Source organism: Pempheris klunzingeri, chromosome 17, assembly GCF_042242105.1.
Source record: "Pempheris klunzingeri isolate RE-2024b chromosome 17, fPemKlu1.hap1, whole genome shotgun sequence".
In the NCBI taxonomy this organism is placed as follows: Eukaryota; Metazoa; Chordata; class Actinopteri; order Acropomatiformes; family Pempheridae; genus Pempheris; species Pempheris klunzingeri.
In genome coordinates, this window is record NC_092028.1 from 14,512,567 (window position 1) to 14,536,265 (window position 23,699).

General features: G+C 40.7%; 1 protein-coding gene across 1 annotated transcript; it reads left to right on the plus strand.

The window, feature by feature from the left end:
* Positions 1 to 8,351: 8,351 nt before the first annotated feature.
* Positions 8,352 to 11,871, plus strand: LOC139217170 (protein phosphatase 1 regulatory subunit 29). Its single transcript, XM_070848467.1, has 2 exons — positions 8,352 to 8,690; positions 9,373 to 11,871. Exons 1-2 carry the CDS (start codon positions 8,352 to 8,354, stop codon positions 11,869 to 11,871), a joined length of 2,838 nt encoding a protein of 945 aa, XP_070704568.1.
* Positions 11,872 to 23,699: the final 11,828 nt, after the last annotated feature.

Genomic DNA, 23,699 nt, shown 5'->3' on the forward strand with positions numbered 1-23,699 from the left:
CTGACCATGACCAACCTGTTGATTTGAAGATTTGAATCCTTAATGGACAAGTTGAAATCTTGCCAACGTTTAGGCTGCATGTGGGCGTATGTGGCTCAGAGGTAGCTGGATTTGAGTGTTTCACACTTAGCAAACACCTATCAGTGTATGAATGGGGTGTTAATGGGTGAGTGTGAACATGGTGTTAAAGCGCTTTGAGTGGTCAAAAAGACTGGAAAGGCGCTACAGTCCATTTACCACTCACGTCTGCTGTTAAGAAGTAGGGAGGCTTTTCAGAGACTGTTCCTCACTATAACGCCTGCTAAGGTCTGTAAATGGACATGTTTGTACCGTGAAGAGCACTCATACCATTTCCTACTGCAGGACTCAATTTTCATTCTGCCCTCAATGGCATTATTACCCAGAATGCAATCTCTGACATTTCACTGACGTCACTCAGCGAGTTATCTCCACAACCCTTTGTAGTTCAAATCATCCAATTTCTGTTTTCCCTCAGTCCCTGTGTTGCCTGGGTCCAAGCCACATGTCCTGCTTCTCTCCGCTGCTATTCCCCAATCCTGACCTAGCTTCCAGCAAAAATAATCTGCTTCTTTCCACATGGTTGGCATAACTGCTCTTGAGTTACAACTCCTTACTCTCTCTGGCTTTAACCCCAGCTCTGTGTGGTATCCACCCTGGTTCTCTACTAGAAACTCCCAAGTTTCTAAGCCTCTCTGTGGAACCGCGTCCCCTGACCTCGCGCCTAGTCATGTAGGGTGGAAAAGAAACAGAGGTAATAGTGGTAATATAGTGGTCAGTTGGGGGGGCTTAGGTGCTCTGCTCCATTTAGCCCCAGACCTTCAGGCCCTGTTCTGCCACGCTCCATTCCATCACTTCTTCTTCCTGTGAGGCGTCCAGGAAATGGATATGATGTCAAGCATGAGCAGCCACAGATGACAGTGGCGTGAACGTCAGGCCTCGGCAAAAAAAATATAGACACAAACACAAAGAGAAGGTCAGAAGGACAGAGAAATTGTGAGATGGAGGGAGTAAGTTGAAAAGATTCACTCAAGGCATACATGATGATGTTGATGAAACAGGCATTATAGATCAAACCTGTGAGAGGCAGTTAGAGCGGGTTTTCTTATCCCTTTCATTCCTGTCTGTTTGTACTGCTACCTCACTCAGTAAGTTGGGCTTTATGCAGCCTGGATCATCCTCATAATAACATGGTGCAGCCAAGGTGATTTGTGTTGCAGCGTCTGTGACTTTGTCTCTGTGCTTTGCGGCTGTAAAGATGAAGATTGTGGAGGAATCAAAGATCAAACGCTGCCTCTCTGTGTCTATCTCAGCTGTCTCTCTCTTCTCCCTCGCTCCTCCTTTTCTGTTTCTTCCCTTCTCATCCTCCTCATTTATTTATATCTTTCTACAGTTTTCCACTCTACTTGAGCAACGGATAGCTGCTCAAGACATGGGAATAAATGCAAGAGGGTCCATAACGTAATTTATGTAGCTTTATATATAGAAACAAACAATCTGGAAATGCATATACATATTGTATACAAAGGTCCACACTTAAAAAAACAAATACACTTCTTTAAAGAGTGAACAAGCAACATTTTACTCACCAGTACTTATCAAAGTAGTATCGTGGCTTTTATCACGTTCCTCTTATGGCCACTGAGAAATGATCTGATGCACTCACACATACACCCGGTGAAGCTCTCAGAGGAGTCTCATCTGTCTGTAGCTGTGTTTGTCTCATCTCTAAGTCCTGTGTGAAGTGGAGAGGAAAGAGTGTTTTGCTCAGAGCCCCAACCTCTCCACACTACACTGACTGTACTCAAGGGAACTGGCCTGGACGAGAGGAAAGTAAAACAACAGTGCTGAATGATGGAAAGAGGGCGATACAGGGAGAGGTGCGAAAGATACAAAGTGAAGGAAATTAAGAGACAGGAACAAATATCAAGGCTTGTGGAGGGATTAGAGGAGTTGAGAGACAAAAAGACTTAAAGGGGGGGGGGGGGTGGCGGAGAGAGCTAGAAGAACTTGGAGTAGGGAGATAAAGACCAAACAGCAGACGTTGACAGAACAAGGAGTTTTGGGAGATTCTTGTCTGTGGAGGTTGTTTGTGATGACCAGTTCGCCACTCAAATGCCAGGCGGGGAGGAAAAAGGTCACAGCGAACAGTATTACTCATTTGTGTTGTATATTATGCTGATCTGTACATGAAGAGCTGAAAATGGAATGTAAGGAAAAAGAGCAAAATACGGTGTTTACAGTGTGTGCTCTCATATTTCACACTTAGTGGGGCCAGATAACTGGGAGAACCTCTCCAGTATGGGCCCCACAGTGGTTTGTAAGGGTAAGGGTCAAAGTCAGGGATAAGTTAGTGTTTTTTAGTGACAGTATACATTATGTCTATGGGAAGTCCCCACAAAGATAGCGATGCAACAGAATGAAAGAGAGAGAGAGAGAGATTTGATTGACAGGTACCCTAGACTGTATTCTTCTTCTGTACTGAGAATCACTGAGCTATCAGCTGAACACCCGATCATGCCACCTTGGCAGTTACCTAGTGTCCTGAGTCTGTCCCAAATCAGGGATTTAAAATAGGATTGATTCAAGGTCATGACATCAGCCTGTGGATACTCAGAGGGGTTGTCAATTCAAATCCCCTGCTTTTTAGGTTCAGGAGGGAAGACTGATGCAATATATTTGACCTTACAATGGAAACAAACTCAGAATACATTTGTTTGAATAGCTGTGTGCCCTTAGAAATCCACAGCCCAGTGCACATACATTAAATCAGTTAAGCAACACAATGAATAGAATTAAATTGTGAAGGGCCAATCAACATCACCTCAGAAAAGCAGGTTTGTCTACTCTAAGACATAATCAGCATAAAAAGCATGTTATATATTATAATATATAGTTTATATTTTGTATTCTCTCCAAAACCACTCTAGGAATGGTTGTTTTTTTTACACCAGATCACATTTTGTACATAAACACTACTTCAGTCAGTCGCAGGGGCATCAAAAGAGAGTAATGAGCGCAAAAAAAGTTTTTGATAGCTAGTATCCTTAGCACCTGCCAAAAAAATCATTTGAGTACTAGCATTGATTAACTATTGTATCACACTTCAACAGCTATTTATTGTCATTTTGTCCGACGAGACTGTCAAGCCTTATTTGACACCCTTAAGACTGCAGGAACTCAATTTGTTCTTCTAAGTGACTTCCCATACTGCATTTCCACAATCTAGCAACAGGTGTTGAGCTATTGTGAACTTAATGTCTTTCTTTTTCATCTACAATAATCTAGCTCTGTTCATTTATGTTTTTATTTTGTTATATCTAAATCAAACACCAGCAATGGCAAGACACTGGGAGGTTGTGGCTGCCATTGCCTGGGGAAATGTCATTGCGCTGCACAGTGTGAAAACTACCAAAGAAAACATGAATTCACGTTCTCCAAAGAACATATAGAAATATATTCAGTTTATTTGCGCAATGTGTTTTATAAAATTGTCTTTGCCATTACAGTATGTTGTATTGATTAAAAACAAGTGTGACATTCTCTGCCATCAGCAGCCTTACATTTCTAAAAACCAAATTACATCACCCTGTACTGTTCTCTCCCACATTAGTATTACAAGCCTCTTCATGAACGAATATTATTATTATTTAATCAGTAATCACGTAAATGTTTTAGAATGTGATTCCTTTATCAATGAGTATTCTACTTCAGCATCACTACAATTTGCTATCTAAATGTATAGTATTCTTCTTAACTCTAGGAATGCACCTATAGAAGGCTGAAGGTCCTTGTCCAAGTGCATAATGAGGTGCTGCCTGAGTAAATCAGACACTAATTACATACAGCTTGTGAGTACAAATTGAATGAAAGGCACATTACAAATTTGTTCTGCACTTTCATGTGCATAAATTTGCCTCTCTTTGCTTTGACATGTCAGTTCAACGGGTACAAATAATTCGTAGGTGACACAATTCAAAATGACAGCATCATATGCAGCCAGCAGCACAACAGGTCCCGGCAAATATATTTACATTTGGACTGACAATGGCCCAGATCCAAAAGTTATGCTGGTAATAGAAGAGATATGGACCCTCTCCAACTCCAACACCTATCACAGTCAATGTTCTGTGGATGCTATCAGAATTCAGAGAGGAGGTTCATCATTGTGGCTAATGAAGCGGAAGAGACATGCTTATTTGATGAGAATGCCAACAGAATCCCACTGTGTTAGCCTTAATTTGTACCGTCAATCATAAGTGTGTTTCCATGGCAACAGTGAGGATCAATATGAGCATGTACATTGAGTAACCCAGATCTGAATCACACGAAGGGACGGGTCTGATGAAGTGTGACGTATGTGTGTGTTGTGTGTTTGAAAAGCTGGAGGATTTACACAGTATGCATCAAAAACATTTTTTTGCTTAAAAAAAGATTTGGTCTGAAGATGAAAGAAAGGCTCGGGAAAATACTTAATACATCATATATTAAATCTAATGATTTTTTACTTAGATATTCTTTTAAAATGCAGTGCTTCTAACAATGGGTGGGAAAAACACATGGTGAAATGTTTGCCGGCCTCTGCACTTAATCTATATGTGATGTGCTGAGCAGAATTCATTCTTTGGCCATTACAAAGGCTGGAAAATGCTCTCCTTATTCACTTTTTTAAATTATATGTACAGAGGTAATGTAATGATACTTTTGCGTTCACAAGCAGAAAGCATTTGGATTTTTATGATTTTCGTCTGTGACTGCTAATTCACAAACCCTACTTATAGTTTGTTAATGTGTGCCAATAAATTATGTACAATTTGTTACTCCAATTGCATCCTTTTTGTGGTGCATGGCAGTAATTCAATTACAAGATGGGGCTTTGGAAAAAGGAGGATTTGTATTACCATATGTATGCCTGGAAAAGGGAAAGTAGGACAGTCAGACACCTGCAGCTACCCTTGTACCACCTGTTCACCTGTTACGTTCTTACATTTTAACCATTTCTGCTGCCGTGACCGACTGAGATATGACAACTGCATTTGCTAACCAACTGCAGGCCAAACATTTATGTCATGAAGAGAAATTCTACAGTATAATGTGGATACTGAAGCTTATCATCATGTCATCAAAAAGCAAATATGCATGTCCTCAAAGTCTGCTGACCTTCATGAGGGTTATATAAACATGCATTATGTAAAATGCTAATGAAAACTCTGATGAAAAGTTTTATAAAAACAACTTGCTCCAATGCTTACTATTATATACTGCTATCAAACAATTGACTTGCATGTACACACAACAAATGTATCTCATAATTCTTATGGAAGTGAATCTTGCAACCAACCCCAGCAGTCTGCGGAAGTGAAAAGTTTGATCTTGTGTCCTACATTTTCACAGTTACAAATGGATCAGTGTGATGAGTCATGCTCTATCCCTTTGAGACAGGTGGTCTGCATGTCCCATATTCCTAATTATGTAATCATATCCCTAAATACACACACATACGTGTGAGCGCACACACACTCACACACACACACACACACACACACACACACAGATCTACTGTGCTTCCTGCCTCCCTCATGTGAACCTTCTGGGTTTCACTATGTGGAGCACCAAATGAGATCATGTCTCATGTGGAGAGCAGGGGATAAACCTCAGACAGGAGCAAGAGGAGCAAGACAATCAATTGCAAGGGAATGTCCCAGTACATGTACTGTATGTGTGCAGGGCTATATAGAGACTGGTACAGGGAAAGTGCACTGAACCAAACCTGGAGTAACTACAATGTGTGCAGATAGTGTGTGAAGGTGTTGGAGTAGAAATTTGAAAGCGTGTCAGTCCCTATCAAAAGCTTGTGTGTGTGTGTGTGTGTGTGTGTGTGTGTCTTTGTGTGTGTGATTTTTGCAAACCAAAGTGAATGAAGTTGTAAATTAAGAGTTTTATGGATAAATACAATAAAATGTTATTAATATATATTCATTGATATTCATAGACGTGCAACAATATTGATTATATGAATTTTGCCATGTGTGCTGCTGAAAGCATTTCTATTTCTATGAAGACCTCTGAACAGTAGTGATGTAACAGTACACAGAATTCATGGATGAGTATGTATCTCGGTTTTGGAGTCACAGACAGGTATAGAATAACATTTCGATCTTTTATTTTGAAAGATGTAAACATCCAGCAATGAGTATATGGCCATAACAATTTTTTTATTAATATTTATATACTTTATCTTTCTCTTTCTTGCAAGGACTCAAGACACTGCTGTAAACAGCTCCTCTTCCAGCAGCTACAACCATATGCTGCTCTAACACAGTGACTGCTGCTTCATTATTAACATTCTAATGATGTCATATATTATATCAGTCACAGGGACTAAACCACTACTTTTACTTTCATACTTTTTAACTTCTACGCATTTTTCTTCCCCAGAACTTTTTCTAAGGAAGTGCTGTTTGGCAGAGATCAAATGTAATAATAATTCATCTGAATGGCTTCACTCAAATGTGAAGAGGAGGGGTTGGGAATGGGCATATAGTTCCACTGCAGGCACATTTACACCTGCTTCCTAGCTGTCTACTTGTGACCAGATTATACCCATTTTGATGTTTTATTTGTTGATGTTTACCACAACAACATGTGTTGGATCTCTTTTGCCTTGTGTCTGCCAAATAAGAAGAGACAGGTAACCTAGCAGGTGCCTAAGGTCATTTGATCCACACAATAATCTGCCATTTCACACATGCTTTAGGTATTACAATTTTCTGCAGTAATAAGTAGATTAAAAAAGAGGATGAACCTGATTCTGGTACCTCCGGGGAATGTTGACTGGAATAGACTGGAATGAGTTCAGTTCTCTGTTGGAATGTTTGAAAAGAAGTCTGAATTTGGAGCACAAGGAAGAAATCTGGCCTGGTCCTCAGAGAAGGAGAGAGAGAGAGAGAGTGATTTCATAGAGTGGTGATGGAAATGGTAAACAGAGGAGGTGTGGGATGAAAGACATGGGACAGTATTACCCGTAGACAGACAAACCGTATTGTATAATATAATAGACGGCATATGGCGTCTTTTTCAGAATCCGTCTTGACAATTTTGACTTGTCTGCACACTCTTAAATGAGGACATGCACGTGTTCGAGTTTGTGTGTCTGCACGTGCACAAGCTTGTCTGAAGACATGTGTACATGTTTGTGTAATGTGTGGGTAATTGTAACTTACAATTTGTAAGTATGTTTTCCACAGCTGCTGAGCCGGCAAAAGGACAATGTCTGTCATGATGCAACAGGCAGCTAATCCTCTCCTTATGTAAACGCTTGACTGCTATTCAAATGACATGCAGATGGGATAGAGAGCTTAGGTTTTTGGCAGGATAGTGTCATAACAAGGAATGTCTTTGGAGACAATGTGCTGTCAGCATTTGGGTGATTAATGCTGCACTTCACGTTTTTTAAAAAAAAAAAAGGAATCCTCTCCTCTGAGGACTGAGGAAAGATAAGCAGGTGCACCGTGGTATGAGCCAACGCTTGATGACCTCATAGCCTTACGAGGTGGGGACCAAGGGGGATGACTAAATGCAGATGCAGTAGGTTAAAAAGGGAACCTGTTGGGGCAATGCTTCATGCATATATTTACATGATGAACAAGAACATCAGCTGGAGAAAAAAGTGTGGAACAAGCCCCAGGGGATGCCCGCAGTTTCAGTGAATATAATAATTCTGAGAAAATAAAATGTTACAGGAATTTGGTGAAGTCTGAAATAATTTACCATTTATTTAGATTCATGATCATGATTGTTTATTGCTCTGTGTTACATTTGTGCAAAAACTGCAGACAATATAATATCTATGCATAACACTTCAATAACATTAATTTAAAAAGGGAGTAATAAAAATGCATCTTTGCCATCGTGTATCATGTCTACTGTATCACACTATATTGTTTTGCTTATGTTCATTTTGTTACCTCTGATATTCTTCTCTCTCCTCAGATTCTCCAATTTTCCAAGGGTCCATCCATTTGAATCGGACACAGCTGAAGTCTAACGAAAGACTATGAAGAAAGCCTGTGTCACCCCACATTGCAGCCCAACGAGATATGACATAACATGGCTCCCCTGCTAATCACCATGATGACCATAAAGCTGTGACTGGCATAGTGACGCTTTCACCCCTTTTTCAGCACCCAACCCAGATCCTTCTCCTTTTTGGAAATCGTTCCTAGCAATCTTCCCTTTCTCCTGCAAACATAACTTCCTTTCCTGTCTGTCCCTACGTTTCTCTCCTTAATAATTATAGCTTTCCCTCTTCCTCATTTCTTTTCATAGGCATCATGCAGGGTCCTTCTACCACCTCCACTTTCCTATTTCTCATTCTTCCCCTCCTCTTATTCTCCCACTTTCCCAACATGGTCAGTGGGGACTGCTGGCTCATTGAAGGTGACAAAGGCTATGTGTGGCTGGCTATCTGCAGTCAGAACCAGCCGCCATACGAGACTATCCCCCAGCACATCAACAACACGGTCCATGACTTGAGACTGAATGAGAACAAGCTGAAAGCTGTGCTCTTCAGCTCCATGTACCGCTTCACCAACCTGACTGACCTCAACCTCACAAAGAATGAAATCAGCTATATTGAGGATGGAGCCTTTGCAGGACAAGCCAACCTACAGGTGATGCAGGATAAAATATAATATAAGCATAATGCACTTAATCTACATGTCATTGACCTACATTTTAATGGGAATTCATTATTTTATTTTGATACTGAGTAGGGCTTTATTATATTGAAATTCAAATTGAATTTTGCTGGATACATGAAACATGCATTAAAAGAAGACTGTAATTAATTTGTAATATTTTGGATGATGATAGCTCTATTTCATTATAATATTCCTCAGTAAACTCACTTACAGGCATAATGTAACCAACAACCCAGACTTGGGGGTGAGTGCACATACAGTGATAAAAAAAAATTGTGTATTCATTTTATTCAGATTTTACTCAACAAATTGATGAATAAAATCAGTGACATGGCCTTAACAGAATCACACAGGTTGTCAGTTTTTTTACCATATTGTCTGAATCACCTACAGGACATGAAAAATGAAAGTGAGATGGCAGTTTGTTAGAGCTATACTTTGCATAGAAAGCAAGCGCATGTGCACAATGACACATTTTGACAGTCAGATAATATGTTTGGACTTTACCCTTTTCAACTCTGTTCTAGACGATGAAAACGCTGGGGCATGTTGGGGCAAATTTATTATTAGCAGTACAAATTATGCCAAAAGCTGTGCCCAAAGTGTAATATGAAATAAAAATGCCTAAATGCTACATTTGTGTGTTTCTCAGGTTCTCCAGCTGGGCTACAACAAGTTGACAAACTTAACTGAGGGTATGATGAGGGGGCTCGGCCGCATGCAATGCCTCTTTCTCCAGCACAACCTCATTGAGGTTATTGCCAGTAATGCATTCTGGGAGTGCCTCAGCCTCAGCAGCATTGACTTGTCATCCAACAAACTTGCCCGCATTGACCCATCCACATTCACAGTTCTAAATCGGCTGATGGTGTGTGAACTGGCAGCAAATCCATTCCATTGCGGCTGTGATCTTTATAGCTTCTTGACCTGGTTGGAGTCCTTCAACAATGTCACACACACCTATGACCGGCTTCAATGTGAGACGCCCCGGGAGATGTTTGGCTTCCCTTTACTAATCGCTGCTGGCCATGCTGGTCGTAATGCCAAAAACATTTTGTACCATCACTGCCGAGATGGAGTGATGATTCCAGGAATGACCTCTCTACCGCCAGATCTGGATGGTCCGTCTGGGATTGGACCCGAGATGTTTGGTGGTGTGGGGCCGTACCACCAGCCCACCACCTCTTCCTCTTCTACTGAACACAGCTTCATTCCCAGCATCAAACTACATCATGTCTCTTTGTCATCAGCCTCTCTGTTTGTGCAAATCCCAAGGCCCTACAGCAAGATGTACATTCTAACACAACACAACCACACATTTGTTTCTGACGTCATGAATTTGAAGAACAAGAAGGAGATGGTTACCCTTAGCAAGCTCAAACCACACACCAATTACACCTTCTGTGTGGCATCCATCCGCAACTCCCAGCGTTACAACCATACCTGTCTTCAGTTTTCCACTCGGGCTCAAAGTCAAGATGACACACTCCCTACACCTTCCACCACTACTCACTACATAATGACAATTGTTGGCTGCCTTTTTGGCATGCTCATTGTTTTAGGCCTCGTCTACTATTGTCTACGTAAGAAACGGATGCATGATGAGAAGAAGAAATCCATCTGTGTCAAGAAAACTATTCTGGAAATGCGCTATGGACCAGAGGTGGCAGCAGCAGTGGCAAATGATCCATCAGCAGTCCACAAGCTTCAGGAGCAGTCCAGAGAACATCATCAGTATCAGCATCACCATGGAGGCAAACTTCCCATGTCCACATCATCTAGCTCTGGAATGCTTCACTCAGCCAACACTAGTTCCTCTAGACTTTCATCTATTCCACAAGTGGAAAAGATGGCCACTGCCTTTTCAGAGGCCATGGCCACAAGTAAAGGAAACTATATGGATGTTAGAACTGGAGGGGCAGGGATGGACAGGGTGGGAGATGGAGGGATGAGGGGGGTAGATTTGAGGGACGATGATGGAACTGATATAGGGGATGACTCAGATGATGACGGCCATGGCTCTGCATCAGAGATTTCCACTATCGCTATGGAGGTGGACAAGGTTAACCAGATCATTAACAACTGCATTGATGCACTGAAACTGGATGCAGCAGTCGCAGCTTCAGGGGCCTCTACTAACCCCACGGCTTCCACCAATCCCACCTCCCCTCCCCCCACCAGCACATCCTCCCTTACTCGTGGCCTAATCCCACTCTCCCAAGGGTTGACGGAGCCCTGCCAGATCATTGCTCCCAACAAAATACCCCCTCCACCTCCACTCCCTGCCTTGAATGCCCCTCTCTCTGAGCGCCCAGGAATCAGTGGTGGTGGCTTTGTCGTCACTCCCCCATACAGGCCCCCTCCACCAGCCACTGCTGTACGGCCCATTCAGCGTCAAATGAGTGCAGATGCAGCTGTGGTTATTGTAAATGCTGTGAAGAAACAGTGTAGCACCACCTCTTGTGGTTCGATGGGTCGTGACAGAGAACGTGGAGGAGCGAGGGTGTATAGCCTGGATGTTCCAGAGCCAAGGAGCCCAGATGCCTGTAATCAACAACAGCAGCAGTACCCAGACCGTGCCAGTCCCGTGGGCTGTGGGGAGCCCCTGGAGAGGCTGCCTTTAGTAGGGAGTGGGAGCTGTGGTGGAGGGGGTGGTGGTGGTTGCGACAGTGGTGGTGTTGGTGCCCAACATCAGGACAGCCAGAAGCCACATCATTATCACCAACAGCAACAAATACAACAGCAACAGCAGCAGCAGCTGGAGGTGCAACAGGACTACCACTGCTCGGAGCACCGCCACTCTGTCCCAGCTCTTTACTATGAAGGCTCCCACCAGGGCTCCCCAGCACAGAGGGTTTCCTTCTTGAAGCCCCTGACGCGCTCCCGCAGGGATGCAGCATCTTACTCCCAGCTCTCACCTGCCCGCCACCATTCCAGTTACTCTGGCTACTCCTCCAGCCCAGAGTACTCCTCAGAGAGCTCACTGCGGATCTGGGAGCGTTTTCGCCCCTACCGGAAAGGCCAACGGGATGAGGCCTGTTATGTGACGGCAGGAAATGCCCTTCGAAAAAAGGTGCAGTTCGCTAAAGGCGAGGACCTGCATGACATCCTTGATTATTGGAAGGGTGTGTCTGCACAACAGAAGCTGTGACTGTGGCAATTGAGGGGAAAAACGTCTGAATACTTCTTTCCCTGATAGGGCTGTGGGCGAAAGAAAAACGGATAGAAAAATGTGGGACAAAATTTTGCCTTCGGGTTATTTTTGGCATGCTAGGTGTATAGAATATTGTGCTAAAAGCAAGGACTGTGAAACTGTGCCTGGGATATGAGAGTCATTATGGTGTTTTATTTTACACTTCATTGTAGCACCATTTCTGGAACATTCTCATTTAGTGTTTGTGGGTTTTATTTATAGCACAGGGACCAACTGTGTAATTTAGTATTCTTTGCGTGATCATGTTTTGTGATCATATGGACCATTTTTATCAGTGCCATGTTTTCATCTATGGATAATCACCGAAGGTAAATGTTGATTCATTTTAAGCTTGTGTGATCCAAGATGTTGTTTCCTATTTTGTATTGGGTGCTGTATCAATTTGCAGTGTACACTTGGATATACTTACACTTCTAAGTGAAGGGAAACAAGTAGGCCTACAAGAGACAACATGTCGATTTGTGAGCAGCGTTGTCAAATGCAGGCCCTATCTCTCCTCCATGTGATATGTTATGTGTCTGAGGTATTTTCATTTCAATGACATCTGTATGGTGGCTGACAAGGGCAAATGTGCTGCAATGCTGCAACCTGCGGCAGCTTCACAAAACAAATGCAACAGGAACATTTGCAAAACAACCAAAGTGCTCCAGGCCTGCAGGTGGAGCGCTAAGTGGAACATCTTGATTTTCTTCCCTAAAACAGACAGGGACCAGATGAGAGAGTGTGTTGGTTTTTGAAGTGGGAAAAAAGTGGAGTAAAGAGATTAAATAAAAAGGTACATATTCTTTTTTTTTTTTTACACTTGGCCATTTTACAGTTACAGACTTCAAATACAAATTCACTCCTTTGCCTGGTCTCTCTCTGTTTTCAGTAAAAAAAATTTGCTGTTCCACTTAGCGCTCCCCTAGAGGGCTGGAGCACTTTGGTTATGTTGCAATTTTTTTCTGTTGCATTTGTTGTCAGGGTTTGTTTTGGCTTTCTACAGCATGTTTTTAATTTGCAGCGTGTTATTATTGTTGCATTAGTATTAGATTTTTGTAGGTCTTTTTGAATTTGCATTGTTTATGAAGATGCAGCATTTTTCTCCAAAATGCAAATGTTTTGGGTTGTTGTAGCACAGTTGCCCTTGTTGGTCACTGTGTATCTGTCACACATAAAGAAAGGAGAAATTGGAAAACAAAAAAAAAAAAAACAGAACAAATCAATGAAGACAAATCAGTCAAATGGGCTTGAAGGTCCTGTAGCATAAGGAATTGATGAAAGAGAGATCCTAAAATAGTGCCGTGCACCCATGCTTGTTTCAGCACATCTTTCCAACTGGTTCAGTTAGTAATATAAAGAATATTGACCTGCAGATGTCCCAAACTGCCCATAACAAAATTTTGCCAAGTAATGATGTGAATTCTGAGGATAATTTGAGTATAGAGGGCAGAGGGCAAAATAATGTTCCCTTAGATATACTTACTGTATATGCTACTTACCTGTATCGAAAGATGCTCATACAATCCCCTACAAAAATACATGAATGATGTGACCCATATGCAACAGAACCCAGGAGAAATTGAAAGAAAGACAAAAAAAAGGCAAGACAGGCAAGGATATAAATAATTTTCTGCAGCCACTGTGAATGTAAGTAGATTACAAGCAGGTTGTGGGGAAAATCTATTTGCATCATTCAATGTGAGTATCACAGTACATTCCAAATCCTTTCTCTAACATGAAATGAATGAGGCACAGAGGGAAAGGACACTTCTAATTACTGCCAACGTGTCTGTTCTGTTCTGGAAATTAATACTATTGTTGTCTATTGATAACTTAATTAGCCAATTTGTGACAGGCATGTTTGCTTGCACTTTATGCCTCATGATTGTGTGTGTGTGTGGCTGTGTGGTATACAGTGGTCAGTGTAAGTGGGTGTTGGCATGCCTTGTCGGATTATATTGTATATGCCCAAAATTGACTTAAATTAATAGTTGTCAGTATCTTTCCCAGTGGCAGGATGTCTGCGTCTAAACAATACTAGATTATCAACGGCATGGAGAAATGTAAAAAATATCAACAATGTTCACTGTATTTTCCCACACATACATCACATGACCGTGATGCTCAGATATACCACACTAGTGCAGTGCCTGCGCAGCTATAACCTAATTTCAATTGATGTTTCGTACTTTCCATCCACCTGGCCTTTTCTGTGGAAATGATCTTATCATGATTTTCTTAAATAATCATTGCCATTCTGACAAAAGACGTCCTTCTTACCCAAAGTGCTGTGTAGCTGCTGAATTGTCACATCATCAGCTAACATACACAATCTGAGACATCCTACCCTAAAAATGTGAAAACTGAACCAGTGGTTGTTACTCCACATTTTTGTTCAGGGCTATATTCAAGAGAAAAGAAGTTACAGCGACAGGTTTAATTTCAGGAACATTTTTGATCCTCGCTTGTTTACTGTAGATGACGTTATTTAGCCCACCTTCCACCACTTTCCTTGCTCCCACGGGTCCAATGGGATATGGGTTTGGCATGAGTAATGAACATGAACTGTTCTGTTTTATTAAATGATTAAAGTAAGAGCTTGCCTTTCTTGCAGGCTAGGCAGACTATTTGGGTCAGCGCAGCACATATCATTACTGCTTTTCTTCTTTTTTGGAGCAGTTGATTTTTAGAATGTGCTTGACTCTGAATAAATACAGGTTGAACAGGAATGAAATGTATTCAAATATGAAAGGTGGATGTGGAATGGCAACTCCATGTTGATCTGTGTATCTCCTCCTCCCTCTTTGTTTTCATAAAACATCTATCTCTGTTGCTTTTTCCTCGTCTTATTAAGATGCGCGCATACAGTCAGAGTCTGGAGTCATTTTTCCGCTGTGAGTGTCAACAATTGAATGAACTGCATATGGCTGACAGCCTTCCTGTCATGTTTTGGTAATAGTGTGTCTGGGATGAACCTCCTGGCCCGCCTTCTTTATATGATAAAGCGTCATGTGATGAACATTCAGTATTGAAAATTTTTAATCTCCTGCTAATCTCCCATTATCTGAGATAACAATGATTCCAGAGGAACTTGTAACTGTGATTGACTCAGACTTTCACCAAATCATTGGAAAGGATTTTCTTTGCTAGCACGGTCCAAGAGTACCTAAACCTGCCGAGGAAACGTGGTGTGTTTGACTCCCCAGATTCTCAACTGCCATAACAAGTTTACAGAAAATGGACACTGAGGATAAGTGTAACAGCAAATTGAGGAATTTTCTGCTCATTGTTTCTGCTGCCATTTATGTTCGATTACCTGATAAAACATAATGTGACAGAAAGATTATTAGTCTCCATGGATGATTCAATTTCATACATTTTCTATTTTGATGTTTTAACACACTACTGTGCTTTTCAGGAAAAAGGTTTTCAGGGGACAGATGTATGTTCAAGTGCTCTTCTGCTCAAATTTTATTTTAACATTTGTTTGAACAAATCTTTATAATGATACAGCATCTTTCTAAAGCCAATACCAATATTTCTAATGATTTATGAGTTTTCTCCATAGCTCAAATTACTGCTATTGCTGGATGGGCAACATGTCCTCTTACTGAAATGATGGCGTAACTCTGTCTTTAGTGACTGCTACAATGACATGTATGACCATAAGGGAGTATCAGCGACAGGCGTCCATCATCATGGTTGCATCACTTACCTGACATAAGTACAGTATGTACCCACACAGGACACAAACAGCTGTCTCCTGGGGGAAAGTCCTGTGTTTCACCCATTCACTTTTTTCCAAAGTTGTCAGTCCTGCACTCACATACTAATCAATGAAGTTTGACTTTTTCGTTGTGGTTGACTCTTGCCACAGGACTGAAGATTTAAGTGTAACAGAGTACACTTCTGAGTAATCATCAGTTACAATAAGGCACCGTTATTAAACAGTCAGGCAGGACCACATATAACTCTCAAAACGTTAGCCATGTCATCATACCTGTCTTTGTCCCACAAAGCCGCCATCAAACAAAAAAATCTGCTCTTCCTTCTAGCTTATATCCTTGTTGAACCCCCAGAGGGTGGCTGACTCAGAGATCAATGGTCCTTTGTAGCACTGGCCTTGTTGTTTGTCTCAGAGCCACAGGAAAGCCAGACGTGAGAAAGCCATCTAATGTGCTATTAATGTTTAATCCTTTTGTGGGAGGCTGGTTTGGGTTGCTTCCCCTATACCTCAGAAAATCACAGACACTCTCAGTTTCTAGCATGTTAATCCTTATACTCTTATATATTTCATGTCTGGCCCAATTAAACTAAATTCTAGTTTCTTACAAATGGATCATTGCCCAAAATTGGTTGTGGGTTTATGTGTAATCAGTTTTTGAATTACTAAAGGAGTTACATGTAAAGGCCACAGCAAAAGGACTTACAGGATAAGTCCTATCAATATAATACAATACACATATTCCCACAATATAGAAAAATTTGGATAATAATATACGATACGGGCAGAAAAAATATTTGTAAAGAACTGTGAGTGAATAATTAAAAGAAACTAATTATAAGCAGGAAAACACATTTTGATAACGTATGTCAGCTCGTTCACATCAACCACAAAATTCACACACACACACACACACACACACACACACAAAGGAGTAGGTGGCAAAAATAGAACATAAAAAAGTAAGTCAGAATGAGTCATGGTCTGACTAAACAAAAAAAATCTTTTCCTGAAAGGAAGGTAATGGGCAAGGTCTACAAAGAGGAGAGAGCAATAAGAGAGGGATTTTGGTTGAATTCAGGCCGGCATTTGGGACAAAAGATGTGGAAGCATGGCTACACAAAATGTTAGCATGCATGAATCAGTTAGCTGCTTCAAATTAACCATACTACACACACACACACACACACACAGACAGACGTGTGCATGCATAACAGAAGTATATTGTTGGAGCAGTTTTTTCAAAGCTTTCAGGACCTTTAGCATTTCTCACGACTGAAAGCAGCCCTCCTTTAAAGCCTTGAGGAGGACAGCTTCATTTTCACTTAATTTTAAGACAGGTGACAGGCAGGTATTAGCACTGACAGTGGGTTGCAAATCCTTTCATTTGGAATCTTTAGACCTTTTGTCTAATAGTCTATTAAGTCCATTAGCTTGCTGTGTAGGAGATTAGCCTGTGTGGATAATGTGCCCAATTTGATAAATGGGAAACTGTACAGTGTGTCTACTAACGATAGCCACATAAGGGCTGATGCAATAAAAACAAAAGAAAAGCGTGCCATTTTTCATGTTGCTCTAACATAAATTTGTATTTATCTAAAGAAGAAAAAAGGAAGTCGGTTGAGACAAATGAAATATGTCTTGGCATGACTGATTTCTTGGTCACTCTTCACACTTTATGAGGAAGCTCTGACGGGCTGAGCACCGCCAACTCTGCCTTTTCAACTGCCAAGCAGTCTAAAAAACACTTTGGAAAAATCACAAGATAAATAACCTTGTATGTTTATGTTGAAAGCATTCAATGACACCTAAAAGTTCTCATCAGAATGTAGCAATATCATCTCTAATTATGTTCTTACAACTAAATAACGTTATGCCTGTGAGCTATTCTATCAAAGACATGCATGCAGTCTGCATGGCAATGGATATGGAGTTTTGTTGACAAGTTTAAAAGCTGGAAAAGCATTTAAGGTTCAATTTCTAAATAATAAATCTGCAATTAAATCTGAGCAGAAGAGCATTTGAATCCTGTACGTGGGCCAAACTGGGCTATGGTTTATCACCTGATTGGACGCTGTTCTTCATGTCTTCACTTTTTACACAAACACACAAAATGTTGACACAATATGCATTTACTCTGAAAGGTTTAGTTTCCAAAGATGGACAAAGGACTTAAAGAATCTGTGAAATATCTGTGAATTTTGTACACTAAGTAAAAGAAAAAAAATGCTAAGGTTAAAAAAAAAAAAATGCTTCTCTGGATGTTTTATACTCAGCCTGATCTCTTGATATGTCTGTGTGTTTCTCTATTTTCAGTTGACTGTTTGACTTTGTTTAATTTCATTTACTTAATTCTTTTGGGGAGGGGGGGAAGCGGGGATTAGTTATTGGGAACCAAGAGACTGACTTTTAGTACTTGCAATGATATATGTTATAAAGGTTTAAGAACAGAGAAAGCTTAACATAGTGTACTACATAAAAGAAAAGTTGTTATATTTGCATGATTCCCTGTATTTTTTGAGAGACAAAAATATATTGTTGTGTACAATGAGTGGACGTACATTGAAAACAAAAACTGTAGGGGCTGAAATACAGTATTGTCAAGTACCTTTGATTTGAACATTTAGGTTTTAGACGTTTTTTATTCTCTGTGACGTTTTATATTACATTCTGGTTTTCATTTGGGTGATTGTATTGTGCACTGACACTGCAGTCACCATTGCTACTCTTTTAGCCACAGGGTGGTGGAGTGTGCAGTGCAAAGAGGGGGTAAAAATGAGGCTGGTGGGTGTTTACATCCATCAGTTATGAGAAACTGCGCTCTATCCTTCTCCATTACAAAGATTATTCTCCATGGCAGACATGCAAAGCTATCTTGTTTGGCTTGAGGCGGGCCCTGTCACAGTTTGTGGTTGTATTTTCTCTTAACTCAGCAGTCTCCTTTATGGAAAAGTTTTGTCCGGTTGCAAACATAATATATGAGAAACACATTCAAAAAAAGAGTGTGCTGAAGTGATGCACAGCATACATTGTCTGATGGTCTTAACTTAATCCCAATCCATCATTTTGAATCACTGGCAAATCAATGCAGCATCAGCAGCTTCTCGCTCAGCCTCGGCCCACTTGCTGTCTCAGCTGTCTTGCTTGGCTTTCTATCTAACTGGTAAATTGAATTCAACTTATATCCAGCCAGTTAACTCAGCCTCTTATCATCACCTTTATCATCACCTTTTATTGTACACTAGTTTATCATGCACTCTTTTACACACTTTTTTTCAAGACTGTATCTCAACTTGTTTCAAAAGGCTCAGATGGCTGCAACACTGTGGGAGCTAAAACTGTATGTTACCTTTAAAACGGAGGACATTTAAATTCCACAGCGCTCTAAAACGTCTGATATTCAACTGTTTTTTTTAGAGACATTAACTTCAAATTAATGAGTATGACCACAGAGAGAATCAAGTAATTGGTTTCAGTGGACAGAGCAGGACCTTTATTGGAGGCAGAGTCTTGAGTTTCTTTTTGTTTGGCACACAACCAATAATCTGTTTGTAACACCTACTGCAGCTCTGCTGATAAATTAGTTATTACATTAAGATCCATGCAGTGACAGCAAGCCATAAGTCACAGTCATGTTTACATTCTGCAGTGATAATACCAGGCTCTCCAGCTGAGATATATAGCCTATTTTGTGACGCAGCCTTTGCCAAAACCTTAAGAGGCCTCCCATGTCAATTACAAAAAGAAAATGAAACGCCTTAACCTTGGGGCTAAGTCTGCTTCTCAGCTTGTCAACATGGCTATGCTTTATTTTATTATTAGCCAGTTTGTAGAGTCATGCCTTAATTGGATAAAATTGGACTGTAATCTGATGAAGCACTTGATGTTTATTGGTACCGGAGGCCAATCTGTAACTTAGAGCTCCCATTTCTTTAACCTCAGATGTATAGCGATGAAACTTACTAAAAGATCCCATTTCAGTGAGAGCAGATGTTGCTCAGTGTCAGGACCCCGTCATACTGATCAATGTTAATGTCTCGTGCGCTTACGGAAAGCGGAGGATGGGCATCCATTGCTATTCCAAACACAGAATCCAGTGCTGTGGTACTTGCAGAGCCAGAATGATTGGCCTTGTCAGTGCCAGAGATTGAAAACTCGGCAGCTTCTGAAAATGGCTGTCAGTTCAGAGAGAGAAGGCAGGGAAGAGTGGCCATCCTCAATTCCTTGAGGAAATTAAATGTCTGTGGATTGATCTGTTCAAAAGCTAAAAGTGTCTTGGCCTTTCAACCACAAATACATTCAACATTTATGCACCCATGATAAAGAAACGTGTAAATGGACATGGATGATGACTATTATTTATTATTCACTATCATTATGAGGATTCGCCACATCATAGAAGCTATTTGTAAAGGGGCCGACATGTTCAAAATATACTTGGCATGTGACTGGATGAACCATCTGTTTATTACTGTCTGACACAGGCTAACTTCAACTAATCAGACTCAATTTAGCAGCATCTGCGCTAACCTCTTTAGGAGCCGCCATTATTATTTTCAAATGAACAGTTGCTCTTCGCCGTCGTCACACCTAAACCAATCCGTAGCCTATGCTGGTCTGAAGCACTGTGGTTCGGCCACAAACTCATAACCTGGAGCCTGGCATGATGACGATCTTATGAATCCAGCTGGCTCACAAGGTTATTTTTCCACATGCCACTGCACAATGTGATTACTAAAAAGCTACAGGACACAATTGGAAAAAATGCAGTGCAGATATATAAAATAAAATGTGTTTCGTTCGCTTCAGTGACATTTTATTTTCCTTTTTGTGACATGCTCTTTTCTCTTTACAAAAGCATTCGCTTTGTTCTTTTTTTTTTTAACACTCACAAGGAACAGAGATTATAGACATTTCATAGAACAGGAATAGAACAAACAACCCCTTTCAAAAATAGTATATCCGTGATCCTTCTCACCTACAACACAACCATCTTGATAAAGTATAACCACCATCTGTGCGATCCCTAAGGGCCAAAGCAAATTCTCACATCAAGATCATATGATTTTAGTTGCTGCTCGGCCATGTATGTAACATTTGTGTAAAAATATGGCTCTTGCCACGTTGACAGCATCAGAAGGTCGTTGGTCTTAAAAGGCAAGAGCTAAAAAAAGGGCCATCACTGTATCAAATTAAAAGTCCCATGGTCATATTCTATTCAAATCTAATGTGACTCTCCCCTCTGGTTTCAGCTATACACTTGTTAATGTTCAGAGACCAAAAGGGAAAGACAAAACAAAGGTTTGGATGATGGGAACAATTCTTGGCTTTTTTCTTTCTTTAATTATTTGTTGCTTGTATTGACATTTTTTTCCCTTTGCGATTTCTGTACAAAAGATCTATTTCTATATTTGCAATAAATTTGTAATTAAAAATGAAACATGTACAAGGTCTCTTTGATTCACTGGGTTAGAGTTTCCTTTTTTTTAATTACTAATTAAGTTGTCATTCATAATTGACTACAGCAGTTTGTCAAGACATGCTGACTTGTACTGCGACTGAGAATGTGTTTGTCTTCCAGTGTGTGGTGTGTGCTACTATACTTTATATACTAAAGTACTGCTGCTTTATCCTTTGGTTGGATCCTGTAATTCAATTATTCATTCACTGAAGACAGCAAAGCACCTGGAAAATCTATTGCCAGGGTCTGTGGGGTTTCCCTTGCCAAGAGATATGCACACACACACACACACACACGCATGCATGCACTTGTACCCTCCATTAGAACCTCTCAGTGTTTTGAGGGCCCTGGTACAGAGGCACAGATGGGTACTCAAAGAGGAGCTAAAAACTGAAACTTGATAACTCAATGACAAACACGTCCACCTCAGTCATGGTTCCAGAGGGAGTCAGATGTTTGAGTCTAGTGTGAGCAAACGCTTTGCTAAACATACAAATTTAATGAGAAGGATGACAGAGAACAACCATGAGTTTTCTGATCCTGAAGGCAGAGAGGACCAAGGATCTGGGCTTTGCTGGTAGCATTCAAAACCCTGGTTGGATATATTCTGGCAACAGAGGAATGAATGCTATTTAACATTATGTAATGTGGTTACAAAATTAGAAAGAGAAAAAAAATAGGAAGGCTGGTGGAAGCACACACATTCTATACCATGCAGAAAATGTAACTGCACACAGATCATCCTAAAGGACTATAAAGACATATTTAGGTCTGAAAATACAATTGGAAAAGACACCCATAATGTTCAACCATACATTAAGCTATTGTTTGTAGTCAACTACACAACCACAAATTCATATGGGCATAAAATTACAAGGTAAATGAAACAGAAGCAGCAATTCTGGGGTTCAGGCCAAAATAGATCATTAGGAGTTAAACGATTTTGATCTGGACCTGATTCCACAAACAAATGCACTTGATTTTCATTCTCAAAAAACCCCTAGTTTCAAAATAAAAGCCCAGAAAAGTACTATACTGTAATCTCATATGGAAGATATTTGTGGCGTCCCCTATTGATCGAAGATAATTTTACAAACTTAGTTTAACATGTCCACCAGGTTTTATGATGATTGGACAAACTCATCGATTAAGGGCACAACTTGTCAACAAATCTCGGAGGATGACTGTAGTGGTTTATAGGGACATTTTTGGACTAAACAGATGAATGTCTCTGCCAAGTTTTGTGTGAATCAGACTTACAGCATATTCATTTTGACTTTTCAGTTTTGACCTTTAATTATTGTGCTCTCATCAGACTGAGCCATATTTTTTGGGCAGCACTTGCACTTGCGTGCCACCCTTTATCTTCTCACAGGAATTTGCATGAACATTTCTGGAGTGGAATAAACCAGCACAAAACCAACAGAGTTTCAGTCTTATCATTGGGTGAGAATTAAAAATCTGAGCCATTGTAGGTTGATTAGTCCTTTCTCACCCTTGGCACAACCTAAAGGACTTGTGGTGATTTATGCATCATTCAGGACTGTCCTGTTGCAACACGGATGACACTCTATGGAGCATGTTACAGATTGTGGCATCAGCTCCTCAAAACTCCACAATACAGGATGGAGAGCAGGATGGAAAGGTAGGGTATGGTGCTTCGCTCTTGGCACAAACCTGTTACCTGAGGGCTGAAATGTCATTTTTGTGGATGTGGGCTCTTGAGATAAACCCTCCCACTGTCTGACTGTCACATTCTGCAGATTTGTGATCTAAATTTGGCATGATCAACCCAATAAAATAAATCTGACTGCACAAAGTGCAAAACCATGAAACCGTGCTCCTGACTGTAAGAAATGCATGACTGCATATTTTTGAGTGCATGATATCATCCTTCTTTCTGTATCTTACTCCTTTATTATTTTCCTCTGACTCCCTTTTCCATTGTTTTGCTCTGTCCATCTTCTAGCAAATTAGACAATGTCATCTTTGTGTCAACCTTGCTATGTCTCATCATCTCTTATTGTGTTTTTCAGCATTCACTCATTTTCCCTACATCCCCCCCAGCTCCTCCTCTTTCCATTGTTGCTTATCCTCTCTGCTGAGAGTTGTGTAAGGCAAACTCAGCAGCTATAGAAATATCCCATATTTCGAAATATCCATAACTCTGAACCATCCATGGTAAGCTCTTTATCGCATGAGGATTAGGGGGTTGGGTTAACCCCTGATTACCCATTCTGCATTTTAGTTAAAAGTTAATCCTGCGTGTGCCCTTTCACACCCATATTTTTGCATTGTGTTACCATATTGTGTCTTTGTCAGGGCACATGTGAAAAAAAAAAAAGAGACAAACACAAAGGAAATAAAAGACATGAAAGAGCGGATGATCAAAGCACCATGCAGAAAAAACAGGGGCGTAAAGCTGACCTGCAAAATTCTGTGGAAACTTCACAGCTTTTATTGACCAGAGAATGTGGGATTTAGTGTAATCTCCCTTTGACCTCAGATCTTTCACACACACACACACACACACACACACACACACACACACACACACACAGAAGCCCCCTTGATGTAGCGACTAATCGGGCACAAGAA